We start from the raw sequence: 13854 nt of genomic DNA on the forward strand, positions 1-13854 counted from the left end.
ATTTTAATAGCACTTTCTTTCTAGTCTTAATGTTGACAACTTCTATGTCAATCCACTGCAATTGAACAATTATAAATGCAACCCTGCTTGAAACATGCTTTATTTTGGCAATTAAGAGGATGAGAAAAAACAAGAGTAGGCAACTTTAATTTTATGACCTATGATGGAAAAAAACCCTGCTTACTGAATACACTTTTCAATCCACTGCTTATAACAAAGTGTCCTGAAATAACCAGTCTAAAAAATATGATGCAGGTAACAAACACCAACTTTCTTGTCCTGTGAAAACTTTTCATATAGCCAAAACAGTTTTAAATTTCTACAGTTATATAACCATCCCAGTAAGAAACTGTAAAACTGCCCCTGTACCATTTAAGAATTAGTGATCTGAGAAATCTTTCTAAAATATGGTATCAGAACCACCTTGAAAATTTCACATCATATACTTTCTTTCACTAACAGATGTAATGATATGCAGATTAAATGCATTCCAGTCCACTCTGCTGTCATTATGCCAACCACATTTGCTGAGAATGTCACATCACGATTCAAGCTAAGAATGATTTACTGTGACAGGAAAAACAAAACAAAAAAGAAAGATGAATATAAGTGAAGAGCTCACAGGTATCTCAGAGTAATGAAACTTAACTATCAGCACAAACAGCATATATTCCATATTTTGGATTTAAATGCTAAGAACTAATTGAACATTGGAAAACTGGGATAACCATATAATAACAGAATCTCAACACAGTCATGACAACAGAATTTTAAATAACAATATATTTGTCAATATAGCTGCGTGCAATGTCACATGCACCAGTACTCATGTAAATAAGATACAAATTGAATGCTGCTTCTTGTTTCAGGTCCAGTAAATGTGGGTAAGTCTCAATGAGAGGTGAAGTGAAGTTTAGTGCTTCTTTGTAATGGTATATTGCAGCAGGAAGAAGTCCCAATTGGTGAAAGGCCCGTCCAATATTGTAATGGACTTCCTGATATCCGTCTTCTCCTCGGTATTGCTTATACTTCCACATGAAAGCAAGACCCTGTGTTACTAGTGAATGTTTCTTAGCTGAGAACTTCTGGCATGCCATCTGGAAGAGTGTAACACCAAGCAGGAAGGCTGATAGTGAGGTAGGATTTGAACGGAATGTTGCAGCATATTCACTTAGGGCATACTTGTAAGTCCCAGCCACTAGACAGTTGTTAGCATGTAGAAGGGTCAAGGCAGAATGGTTGGGATGTCGAGCCAAAAGACGCATAAGGAAACGATTATGGCGAACATCATCAGCTCGCTGAAGAACAAGGTTGAATAAGTTCCATATACGTGGAAGTTTCATCTCTTTCAGAAGTTGATCCCTGGCAAGGTTGTAACCATAGTATGCATCAGCATTGTAGAAACAAGCAAGAAGGCATAGAAATTCCATCTCAAGTACTCTGTCAGGATTAGAATAGAAAAGTTTAGAACCCATTGCAGAGAATGCCAATCTTTGCAACAAACCAAATCTTCCAATTCTGTAGCAAGTTTGACACATTTCTCGAAACAGAGCCCATTCTTCCTCAACTGACGGCGAGTTTTTGCCTACTCTAAAATCTGGAGCATCAGTATCAAACTGTGGTTCTCCTCGAGAGGTGCGGATTTCTTTCAGTGCCTCCGTCTTCTTCTCTATACGTCTCAGTCTTGTAAGAGCATAGAGTTCATCCCTATTACGAATGCGGACAAAATGTCTTGACAACAGAAGCTGTCCAACAGCCAAAAATTCTTCAGTCCGTTCTTCTACTCCTTTCAGCAACATGCATTTTTCATACAGAAGCCCAGGTTCTAGGACTTCGGATTCTGCATCCTGTGTAAGAACAACTAATGCTTCTTCCCCACGTCCTAGTTCATTCAACAACCCTGAGAGTATAATTCGAGCCTGTAAGTGCTGGGGTGCCTGTTGTACTACCATCTCATAGGATGCTGCTGCCTTGTCCAGCAGTCCACAAACTTTCAAACACTCTGCTTGCCTCAACCAAACTGCAGCTAAGCTATAGTTATCACTTTCCACCAATGGATTTAAAAGTCTGAGGGCATCTCTGTATCTCCCTTCATTCATCAAGGCTTCAGCTACATCCAAGTAAAGATCACCAGCTTCTTCTGGATTTTTTTCTTCCAGAGGTTCCAACAGCATATCCAACATATGAAAAGCTTTCAAGTGAATTAAAACAACTGTAAGTTTTACATGTAAATCAATTGCAAGTGATTCTGGTATAGTGCAATGTAATACTACTAGTGGCGGGTCAGCATTTTCAGCCAGTGACTCTGCTTCCACTTCAATACCACAATGCTGGACCAATATCTCAAGACAACGAGTGTACTCCTTCTGACTAAGTAACAGTTCAAGCATAAGGTTTACATCTTCTGAAGTAACAAGGTGAGGAACTTTCTTAAATACAACTTCCATCGTTTCCTTTGCTTTTGCTAATTCATCATCTTCATGAAATTTGCAAGCCAGCATCTTGGCTACCTGGACAATAACTGATCCTTGTTCTGGTGTAAGCAGAGAAAGGAGCCTTTGGTATCCTCTAAGGGCAGTCTTTCTTTCTCCAATCTGTTCCAGTAACATTCCTCTTTTCATATGGACTTCTACATTGCTGGCATCAGCAGTAATAGCCTTGGAATAACAAGTGACAGCTTGCTTTATGTCCCCCTGTTCTTCAGACATTACTGCTAGGCGTATCCATTGCTCTACATCATGAGGACTTAAATGTGCTGCAATCAGAGCAAACTGTAATGATTTGTCTGGAGCACCCAATTCTTCATACAGTACAGCCAATGTCTGAAATGGTTCTGGAGCTGTAGGAACTTGGCGAATGATTTCCAAACACATTTTGACTGCTGTCTCCCGTTCACCACGTGCATAACGCAAGTTTGCTTCACCCATCAATCCCTGAAGGGCAGGTGGAAGAATTCTACGTCTTTTTCTCACACCATCTACGGCACTCCTTCTTCTTCCCTTTAGTCTGCTAGATTCTTTCAACTCCTTCTCAAATGCATCTGCTGCTGATGCTGTGGCATTTGATGCTGTACACTGGGCATCAGCACTATCATCAACTTCATTTCCTTCCATTAATGCTGCATACTCACTGAATGTCAATTCTCCATTCAAAAACCTATTAGTAAGTTCTTTTTCTTGTTCCTTAGTCACAATTTCATCTTCAACATACTCTGAAAAACTTTGCTGTCCTTCAATGTCTGAATCATAATCAAAATCATCATCTATTATCAGTTTCCCATCATATCTCATTTCTCCATCATCCATATTTACAGTGTGAGCTTCTATAAATTCACTTGAATCAATCATTTCCAAATCTTCTTCAATAATTTCTTCCATCACTACTGCACTATCAAGATCTGTTGAGGTTTTCATTGCTATTACTGCTGGAACAGCACTTACTCCACCTTCCTGCAATGTTTCTGGTTCTTCTTTTGATGCCATCTTGCAAATCTGGAAATACAAGATACTGTCTGCATCTTGAAGCAATGTCCTTTACAGATCTAACACTTATGGGATTCTGATGCTTACAAAAACTAAATGCTGAACAGGACATGCCAATATTATAAACTGTGCCTCACAATATACATACTGGTGGAACAACTAACAGTGAACTTTTTGTGACAATAAGACTACCATTTCCACTATTAAAAAGCCCTATGTATTGAAGGTAATTTACATTTCTGGAAAAATATCACAAAATCCAATGGTGACTGGCATTGGCACAATTTTTGCAACCAGTTCACCTATATCCATCAAAAGAAAAACTGTCCACTAAAGTCAAAGAACATCAGAGTAACACTCCTGGTACATTTCCAGCCAATAACAAACAATGTGCAACTACATATAATCAAAGAGTAGCAACCTTCTGCTTAAACTTCAATTTCTTACTGAAACTATAGTAAATTTCTACAAGTTCTGGTGAACTTCAAAATGTGTGTTTGTTATACTGTAAGCTTATCCCAGTATTGCATAAATGTTAGAATTATAGTAATGTCTGAATTCTGTATGACGACAGATTTTATGAAAACTTTCTTGATGAAATGTAACTGACTTTTTGTTTCACTGCACACCAACAAATATTTCAAACTGCTTAAATGATTACAACATTCCTATAGTTTCATAACTTTCGTCAGTGTCCTTAAAGCATAGCAGCACGTTAACATGCAACTTTAAAATGGGAAATAAGACCATGGTGCTCAACTATACACACCACCATGCAGAGACGTGGGGAGTGGAGGTACAACTCCACATACTCTTAAACCTCAACAATAGATGGGGGTGAACTGCTAGCGTCATGCCCTTATTTATACTCTGAGTAAAACAGACGAACATTTATGATATAAAATTAAAAAAATAATTAAACGCCGTACCTTCATATACAATTTTCAGAAAGTTGTGTCAAATACCGTAATCAACATATTTTAGTAACATACAGGACATAATGACAATTTTCAACATACTGATGTACATCACAGGTGACCTACAGCGTAGTTAACACAAACATATCGATTGCCACGGATCACTATTAACGCTCACAGATTATAACCATAATCGATCACCGTTGGTCGATCATCCAAACGCCTGTCCCATCTAGTAAGCAATAGTAGAACTTCTACGTACATCGTCGATGTTGTTATGGGTTACAACGCCGCGGCGCGCCATGTGGGTAAGTTGGTAGGTAGATTCCAATGTTCACACGACGTACAAATCAAAGACCAACATCTTCACTCTCGTGAGTATTCAAAATGTTTTGCACTTGTTTCCAGTTCCACACATCAACACACAGACTAAGGCGATCTGCGACACAAAAAACAAACTCTAGAAATTGGGGGGGGGGGGGGGGGGGACTCCAACACCGAATTAAAAAAACATTAATACCGTGTAGTTTGAAACATAAGAATTCACTTAATAAACCAACGACATTTATTACAAAATGAGTGTAAATCACATAAGCATTTCGGTAATCACCGGACTATCCACAGACTTACTTTCACGGTTTGTTACATAAACGTTGTCTTATAGGCACGAAATTATAACAGATAATCCGTTAAAAATTTATAAGATCATTCGTCCATTAAAAATATAATAAAAATAAAATTTATCCTACAAAAGATAAGAAAACGCTTTTCTGCCGATTATGGCAAAATAGTGGTGTTTTAAAATGTTTTGTATATCAAAAATAATAATGTAAACTGTTTTGTTGTCACTGTCATCAAGATGTTTGCAACTTTAGTAGCTACCTATACGTTTATCACATTACATTTAGCCTACACACTACACTGATAATAAGTTCATTGCACATAATAATAGTCACAGGTGGGTGACAGGTGTCTGAGTGTCGAGTCTTCCAGTTTAGAGTTCATCGGTGGCGTTCGAGACACAAGAGAGGCAGAATTAAAACAGAAGTGTATCTGACACCGCAGCAATAAGTAAAACACGGCCTATTCAATTCTACGCAGGGAACTGATTAATATTACTGTAAGTGAAAATGGTAAACTGATATCATGAATACTGACCACCACAACCACCAATAACAATAACAACAATAACACTTTAAAATTGCATTAGTAAGATATTCTGCTTCGTCATTATTTCGTTTATATTCTTATTTTTATGTTTCCTTCAATTTGGCCACGTCTTCTTCGTTCTTCGCTACACAGAATGGTGTTAGAACTATGTGCTGACTCCGTATCATTTTGAATAAATTGAAAAGATAGAAGGGTGTGACAAAGGGGAGTCGAAGGGTTCCAGCGATTCCCTTGTTAACTTCTGGGTAATTATACGACCTCTTTGTTATCTTCACAGAAAATATCAGAATCAAAATATCGATGAATATACATTCATTTATCGATATATCGATAATCACGGGACTATAATATGAATAAACAACGCAATCTTTCATAATAAGAAAGTAGGTATCTTCTGGGTTGTTGGACCGAGTAGTCTGGTAGTTTTACCGACGTTTCAGAGGTGCTTGCTGCCTCCATCATCGCCCTGATGATGGAGGCAGCAAGTACCCCTGAAACGTTGGTGAACTTCTACCAGACTACACGACGCAACAACCCAGACGACAGCCATCTTCAAAGTGACTGCTGTGAAAACCTCAAATCCCACAAAGTTCTGGCAAATACTGGGACAAACAGATGACAAGTGGGATTATTCTTCAACTACTGTTGTTCCTTACTTAGCAAGTCCCTTAGCTTTGAAATGATAAACAATACACACCTGATACCTCGTTTTCCGACCATTGACCTTGGCGAACCAGCACATGCCTGCCTTAAACTCATGTTATTTTATCCTTATTTACATATAAGCTTGTTAACTTCCTGGCCTACATTTAAGGTGGTTTAAGGTGGTCTTCTGATCTATGACGTCGTGTGTTCTATACTACCCAGAAACCCACCCTCTAAACTCACACTGCTGTGAAAACCTAAAATCTTATATTCTCTAATATTTGCTTTTGTTTCAATACATTTAATGAAGATGTACAAAAAATCTTCAAAATGTATATTTGTCTCTCTGTAAGCAAGTTGTCGTCTGCACTGTCAATGAACAGATTATAATATTCTGGATAAGAAAAATTTAGCAATATAACAAAAATTTGTTCTTTTAGATCATATCGGCTACCGGAACTATTTATTTGAAATCCTAAATCTCGTTAATATATTACTCAAGAAATTAAAAATAAGAGGAAAGACAACTGTTTACATTGTTCTCACCGTCATAAAAAAAGTCCAATATTTTATAATAATAATTAAATTCATTTATTAGAGTGCTTGGCAACAGCCAAAGGAGGCCAAAACAGCCAAGCACTAACAATAAATATAACAACATAAAGACAAACAAACAATGAACTAAATATATAAATGTACAATATAATAATGATAATATATTAATTCATTAATTTATTAAACATAATTAACAGTAAATAATAATAATAATAATAATAATACAGACCACCGTAATTTTCCTTCACTTACCACTACCTTGAATATGAACAAGTGAGCAAGTTAAACAGCTATTTCATATTAACAACAAGAACTTCTAGCTTAGCTGAATTTAAAATTAGGTAGCGTTAAGAATGTTACGAGGTCAAAGAGTACAAAAATTATATTAAGAATAAATTAACATATATGTACCTGTAATATACCTCACTGTAAAGTCTAAAAATTCAATCTATGTAAACTTTCAAAATTAAAATATAATAGTATCAATATCGTATCTGCCATTAATATTTGGGAATAGAGTGTTTTGAACAGTTAATTTACCTTAACCGAGTTACACCCAAACAATGCTAACTAAATCAAACCATATTCTTTCAACCCCACATTCATATTTTGTAGCTAAATTTGACCAGAAAAAGCAAAATTAGGAAATCTTTCATTTCATCCCAAAGCGTTGGGGCGAAACTCCTAACCTCCAATTTTTAAGTAAGGCCTTCATTAATATATTTCCTGGAGCGAAACATTTTCGTTTCCAGAATTCTTGTTTGATTTAGTGACTGAGATATGATCTTGCGGGACACGAGGGGCGGCGTACAAACGATGCAGAAAGGTGTTTCACTTGAACACCTATGAACTGCCTCACCCACCTTACACTGTCGCGTAACACGCGCGCGCGATATACGTGTCTGTATATATACACTGGAGACACAACAAGAAATCTGCCAGTGAACAACACAGGCTGGCTGTGTGGTGGCTGGTTCATTTACAAGCGTCTGTGCCTATATACATCACAATTATAACTTATTATTACGATCACCTTCAAACAACACTTATTATTTTTCAGTTTATACTTTTTACACAGGAAGGACTTTCGATGGCATTCACCGACATTCCTGATAATTCTCAAATATTACTTTTAATTTCCAGTAAAGTAAAAACAAAGTTTTCGGTTCTCATTCTGTGAGGGTGTCCATTAGTTATCAGTTAACAAAGTTTGCTAGTTGAACAGGCCAATAAAATATGTGGCGTCAGACATTGTTCGTTTTTGTGATAATTAGCAGCGCAGAGAATCTACAAACTGAGACCTCATATTCAACGATGGAATTGATGTCATTTGCGCAGTGCGAAGCTCAGTGTTATTCGGTAAGTTAAACTTTGGCACACTGAATTATTGATAAGAATTACTACTCAGGATTTTACCACCTTCATCGTCATAAGTTTTGAATTCCTTAAAAGAATATATAGGTTTATACAAACGTGCGTCATAAAAACAGATTAATCTGACGTTTTTTACATTAACTAACGACGGAATATAACAAATTACTTATTTAAGTAATGATGAAAAGAAAATTGATTAATAATTTACTTTTCAAGCACAGTGATATTAAACAAGTCACAAACTTACGAACAATTTTAAAAAATGAGTTTTCAATCAATAGGCCTATTTTATAATATTAAAATTATATTGTTTACGTGTAACTTTACTTTTAATAAATTGATACAGCCAGAAATTCAAGAATCTCAGAATAAACAGTTCTTTCCTTAAATAATATCAACCGTCTGACTTTTACAGTGGAGACGCGTTGTGTCAACTTTCAGGCATCAGCTGAATTTTTAAATATATTTAGAAGAACTTCGCGCTTCAGATGCTTAAATGCATCCTTTAAAACATGGTGATAACTGCATGTACCACCTGATATATTATTTAGTAATCCTGAACTTTACCTGCTTTGCTTTAAAGGGTCAAAGGATCAAATGTTGTTATAACTGAGTCTGAAGTGGATGAATTAGTTGACTGCTATATAATTTATAGCATCGTATATTCTGAGAGGAAACAATATAAGGCTGCCCAAAAATAGTCTCCCGTCATTTATGGCGCGCAATTTTATAATTTTAATTTCAATTCATAAAAAGAACAATGAAGATGGCTGTCTTCATAGTCGCGGCCGTGAGAACCTGAAATATCACTAAGAAAAAACAATGCACTAAATTAGTGTGAGCAGAATTTTTATTGCGGGCTTTTTTCTCTTTTTCTACGACATTCAAAAGCTTATCAATAATCGAGAAGCTGAAAAAATATGCACAACGAAGAAGACGGGGCTCTGTAGTGCTTTTGGACTGCGTGTACCAAAACGTGTCATATTCATTATGTAATAATTTTGAATTGCATCTCATGGCCTTTGGTGAAAAATATCCCGGGTTCGAGACCTGCCAAATCCTACGTGTTTTCCTCCCTACTAACGCCTTCCACAGAGAACCTGTTCTCAAACCGAAAGTCGCTCAGCTAATCAACGTTTCTATTTATTTTTAGTAAATTTGTAGCTTTCAGAGCAGGTAGATTATTCTGAATAATTGAAATCGGGAGCGTTACACGAGAATCACGCGAAACCAACTAGGATTTTGGAAACAGTCTCAGCATTTGCTTAAAGAAAACCTAGAAAAAATGTCGCAGGACCATGTGGATGAACACTGACTCTTATCCAGCAATCAGGCAAACGAAAGAATGTAGTAGCCCCTTGAGGTTTTCCTAACATATGTGCCATAAGGTTTATTGAAAGAGAGTCTAAATAATATTTATAAATTCAGAACCTATTTAAAAACAACCACATATCTTCATTTTAAAGCCCCATTGACTGTATAAGGAAATAAATTTTTGTTAGTAACAATTATACGAAACCCATAAATACATTCTGCAGGAAAAATGCAGATATACTGACTATTATAACAGGTGGTAATTACAGTTACCGCTGAGATTTAAATGGTTAAGCCCTTGGCTCCCTGCGTTGGGCGTCATCCTCAAAAATCCGATCATCGAAAGCAAAATAAGAGATATCGAAATAATAATTTGTATCCAATCCAGCCATCACACATTCCAGAGAAGAAAAGAATCAATGAATTATACGCCACAATAACAGAATTGAAATTCGCAGCTTTTTGTAATGGGATGTTCAGTCGACGTAAAATCCAAAACACGAGTCTTTATTCTGTGAGAATGCAATTGTAAACGCTGTGACGTCTCGTTCACGCAATTTCAGTTTACCCAATACCACGCAACTGTGTGATGTTGAGCAAGGCCGATATTTGTTTTTACACTAAGATATTCCAGTAAATTAATATCAGTCTTACTGAAATAGTAATTTTACACGCAATTCTCTTCTTATTCGTTTTCCATGATTCAAATTTCTTTAAAAACGTAAATTTTATTCCTTAAGCAAGTAAAAATATTGAAGTTCCACACTGTATAAACGTGTATGATACAGCTTCACGCATTCTGAACTTTAATTTGGGCACAAGCCAAGAAAATGACCCTAAATGCGGTAAAATCACACCACATTTTACGTCTTATCAAATTAATGGCGAGACAGCATGTAAACATCACTTTAAGTGACCTAATACATGAAGCCGAATTATCCTTGAAAAGCTAAAAGTCTCTCAGCCAGTCAAGAAATTCCCCTTCTTTTATGGAACCAAAGGTTCATTACTGTGATTATAACAGCCCAGAGCTGGATTAACACTGAGCTAGTTGATTCCCAATAATTTCGTTTATGTATGAGTTAACCTTGACGAAATGACGCCGAATAAAGTTTTTATGCAGCTGATAACACTGATGCTCTTCGATAATTACTACAGTTTATTTCTATCATCCTTCTTACAGAATAACAGATCCTTTCACTGCTCTAGAAATTCTTTCTTACTCCAAATTAATAATTAATAATTTTCCGGATCTCAGATTACACCTGGTTGGATTAACTGTGCCGATATTTGATCAATACTTGATCGATACTTGGCTGTTCACATTTTTCTAGCTTCCCAAAAGCAATCTCAGCCCCAAAAGGACTAGGTTCGGGCAATAATTGCTTGTGTGCATGTCTGTCTGAGTTATGTCGTTAACTGCAAGCACATTAAATAGTTACCAACTTAATTTACACACGTATAAAAATAATGCAATCTGATTACAACACATCTTTTATCAAGTTAGTATTAACCTGATAATCATTTTTCAATTCATTTATTCATCTGCATAGATCTCTATTATTCTTATTCTATTTGAAGTTTATTAATTTTGCACTTCAAATTTCGCCCCCCCCCCCCTCTCCCCCCCTTCCCCCCTGAAATTTCTACTGGCTTCACACCTTTCTACGTTCATATTATCTCCACTTGACATAATTCTATATACAGAAAGAATAAGAAGTTGACGTCAGAAGAGAGAGAACATTCATTCATCATAAACGGATGGACTGAGCCAGCCATACACAATAACAGGTGTGAGAATAAACATGTATATCTGTTATTTATGTGGTGATTCCAGGCGGAGTTTCAAGTTTGATAAATGATCAGAGACGATGTTCACGTCAACGCTATCGTAACATCCGGATAATCAAGTCTGTCTAGCTGAGAGAGTTCATACTCATGACTGCTAGTGTGATTAAAGTTGGCGTGCAGTCAGTGAATGGTTAGTTTACCCGCAAAAGCAAAGGCCTTACATGTGATAAGGCACTGCTAATCCAGTTAGTTCTAATGCCAATATACAATAGCGACTTCACTTTAAACATTTTCATTTATAATTGCCAGAACAGAATTTTGTTTGATAGGGTACTAGCTAAATATTAATTCATTGCATGGGGTTTCCTTAAAATAAACTACACTGAAATTGATGATGGATTTTCTTGGTTTTGACGCCGTGTATATCGTCGATAGATGCCAACGTTTCGGAGATGAGACAGTACGAGGTGCGATCGGAAAGTTTCAAGACTGCGCGTATAAAAACCCGTACACTTATCTCATGTATTAAATTCTTCCATCATCCTCGAAGTAGTTCCCCTGGCAGTGAACACAACGATCCCAGCGCCGCTGCCAAGCCTGGAAGCATCCCTGGAAATCTTTCTTTGTCAGCCTGTCAAGCACCATCTGCGATTCTGCCTGAATCTCTTGCCAAAGACTCGCCAAAACGGCTACGGAAACCTATGAAATGCTAAAGCAAGCATTTGGGGAGTCCGCAATGGGTCGTGCACAAACTTTTGTGTGGCATTCACGTTTTAAAAATGGCCGAACCTCTGTCGATGATGACGAGCGTTCTGGACGACCATCTTCGAGCACAACGCCCGAAAATGTTACGAAGAATCGGCAGGCCATTCACGAAGATCGACGTCGTACCATCAACGACTTGTGCGACATTGTTGGGATAGGCTATGGGACCTGTCAGCTGATTCTAAAGGAAGAACTCCACATGCGACGCATCCTGTCTGAGGACCAGAAGCAGAATCGACTTCTCGTTTGTCAGGAGCTCAAAGATCTTGCAAGAACCGACCCCAACTTCCTTTCTAAGCTCCGTGTGACTTCTTCCTCTTCCCAAAGATGAAAATTCAGCTAAAGGGAAGGAGATTTGAGACGATAGAAGAGATTCAGGCAGAATCGCAAATGGTGCTTGACAGGCTGACAAAGAAAGATTTCCAGGGATGCTTCCAGGCTTGGCAGCGGCGCTGGGATCGTTGTGTTCACTCCCAGGGGAACTACTTCGAGGGTGATGGATGAATTTAATACCTGAGATAAGTGTACGGGTTTTTATACGCGCAGTCTGGAATCTTTCCGATCGCACCTCGTATGTTGGGAACGCTAGCATCTACCTACAAGTCCTCAGCCCTGAATATTGAGACAGTGCATTTCTCCAAAACGCTGGCATCTACTGACGAGTCTACACAGTACCAAATTTCGTATCATCATTGTGATCGCCGTGAAACCTCAAATATGTTCTGGAATGGCTTAATTATTTTATCACGTATCTTCAATAATGTTACTTATTTCTGAGAATTAGGTTTGTATTAACATTCATGAATAATAACCAGACACTTTGACTTCAAACTGGCATGTGAAAATTAGTTCACTACTATAAATCAATAACGTTACATTACTCATCATTAAATTCAAGTTCTGAAACCAAAATGGTGTGACATCACATAATCTTTCTTGATGTACAACTTCGAGTCGAATTTTACTTGTTATTAACGTTTCGGAAAACATTGAAGTTGCCATCTTCAGTGTGAATACGTCATATATTCAAGGTGAATGTGTGACAAATTTGTCCTGAAGATGGCAACTGCAGTGTTTTCCGAAGCACTAGATAACTTTGAAAATTCAACACGGCTCATCCTCGAAAGCCGAAGTAATACATTGAAATAAGCCGCGAAAATCAGAGAAGAAGAATCTTTTATATTATTTACGTATTTCATTGGGGCCGAAAAAACCCAATGCATTAAACTGCACATGGTCGCCTAGCGACGAATAAAAAGCGGAGATAGACAGCTTTATGCATTAAAACTCACATAATCTAATTTCAATCAGGGAGACGAAACAGAAGGAAATGAGAAAGAATGAAGTGGCTGCAAGCAAGAAAACGGAGAAATTATGGTATAAGTGTCATAACATTTTCATCGCAAGCGAAAATATTTACCTAGTAAAGTCTATAACATTTATAAAACAAGATCAATTTGTTCATATGTTGATAGTATTCTAATTAAATCGAAATTCGGTTGCCATGGGAACACGTCGTCCGTGACATCACACCGAGACTATTCGGTTGATCTAGTCCAGTGGTATTCAACATGGGGTACGCGAAGACATCTTAAGGGTAAATGAAATTTAAAAATATATATATATTATTTTATGATAAACACTGAATAATCAGTAATGTAATTTATTTAATTTATTTTAAATGTATATTATACACTATATATAACTTGAATAATACATCAACAACTTTGGGGGTACAAAGTTGAAGAGAAATTATATCTGGGGGTACGCGAACAAAAAAAGGTTGAATACCGCTGATCTAGTCTATATATGCAGTTTTATTATCGAGTCTTTTTCGATAA

At 37.0% G+C, this 13854-nt stretch overlaps 3 protein-coding genes across 13 annotated transcripts in view; 1 reads left to right on the forward strand and 2 right to left on the reverse strand.

Moving 5' to 3' along the window:
• The window catches only part of DNAlig4 (DNA ligase 4), a 31869-nt gene extending 27326 nt beyond the window's left edge, over positions 1–4543 (reverse strand). For all 6 annotated transcript variants that reach the window (XR_002543592.2, XR_015537608.1, XM_022067445.2 and 3 more), the window contains exon 1: positions 4412–4543. The gene's annotated coding sequence lies outside the window, so the exon portion shown is untranslated. The remainder of the gene's footprint in view (positions 1–4411) is intronic.
• The window catches only part of LOC110831442 (general transcription factor 3C polypeptide 3), a 67640-nt gene continuing 53870 nt past the window's right edge, over positions 85–13854 (reverse strand). Inside the window, exons 2-3 of one of the 4 annotated variants that reach the window (XM_022067441.2) lie at positions 4662–4838; positions 85–3491 (exon numbers count right to left, since the gene is read on the reverse strand). In XM_022067441.2, coding sequence (XP_021923133.1) covers positions 771–3491; positions 4662–4703 — 2763 coding nt within the window. In that variant the 5' untranslated portion in view covers positions 4704–4838 and the 3' untranslated portion in view covers positions 85–770. Of the gene's footprint in view, positions 3492–4251; positions 4273–4411; positions 4553–4661; positions 4839–13854 lie in introns of those variants that run through there. The other 3 variants (XM_087357956.1, XM_022067442.2, XM_087357957.1) reach the window with 3 other exon arrangements.
• Positions 7700–13854, forward strand: part of LOC110831437 (tyrosine-protein kinase receptor torso) — a 67379-nt gene continuing 61224 nt past the window's right edge. For 2 of the 3 annotated variants that reach the window (XM_087357953.1, XM_087357954.1), the window contains exon 1: positions 7700–8128. In XM_087357953.1, coding sequence (XP_087214079.1) covers positions 8006–8128 — 123 coding nt within the window. In that variant the 5' untranslated portion in view covers positions 7700–8005. Of the gene's footprint in view, positions 8129–11292; positions 11439–13854 lie in introns of those variants that run through there. The other variant, XM_087357955.1, reaches the window with a different exon arrangement.

Source organism: Zootermopsis nevadensis, unplaced genomic scaffold (genome assembly GCF_977971745.1).
Source record: "Zootermopsis nevadensis isolate Lab colony 2312 unplaced genomic scaffold, Znev_1.0 Znev_ptg000029l, whole genome shotgun sequence".
NCBI classification, from domain to species: domain Eukaryota; kingdom Metazoa; phylum Arthropoda; class Insecta; order Blattodea; family Termopsidae; genus Zootermopsis; species Zootermopsis nevadensis.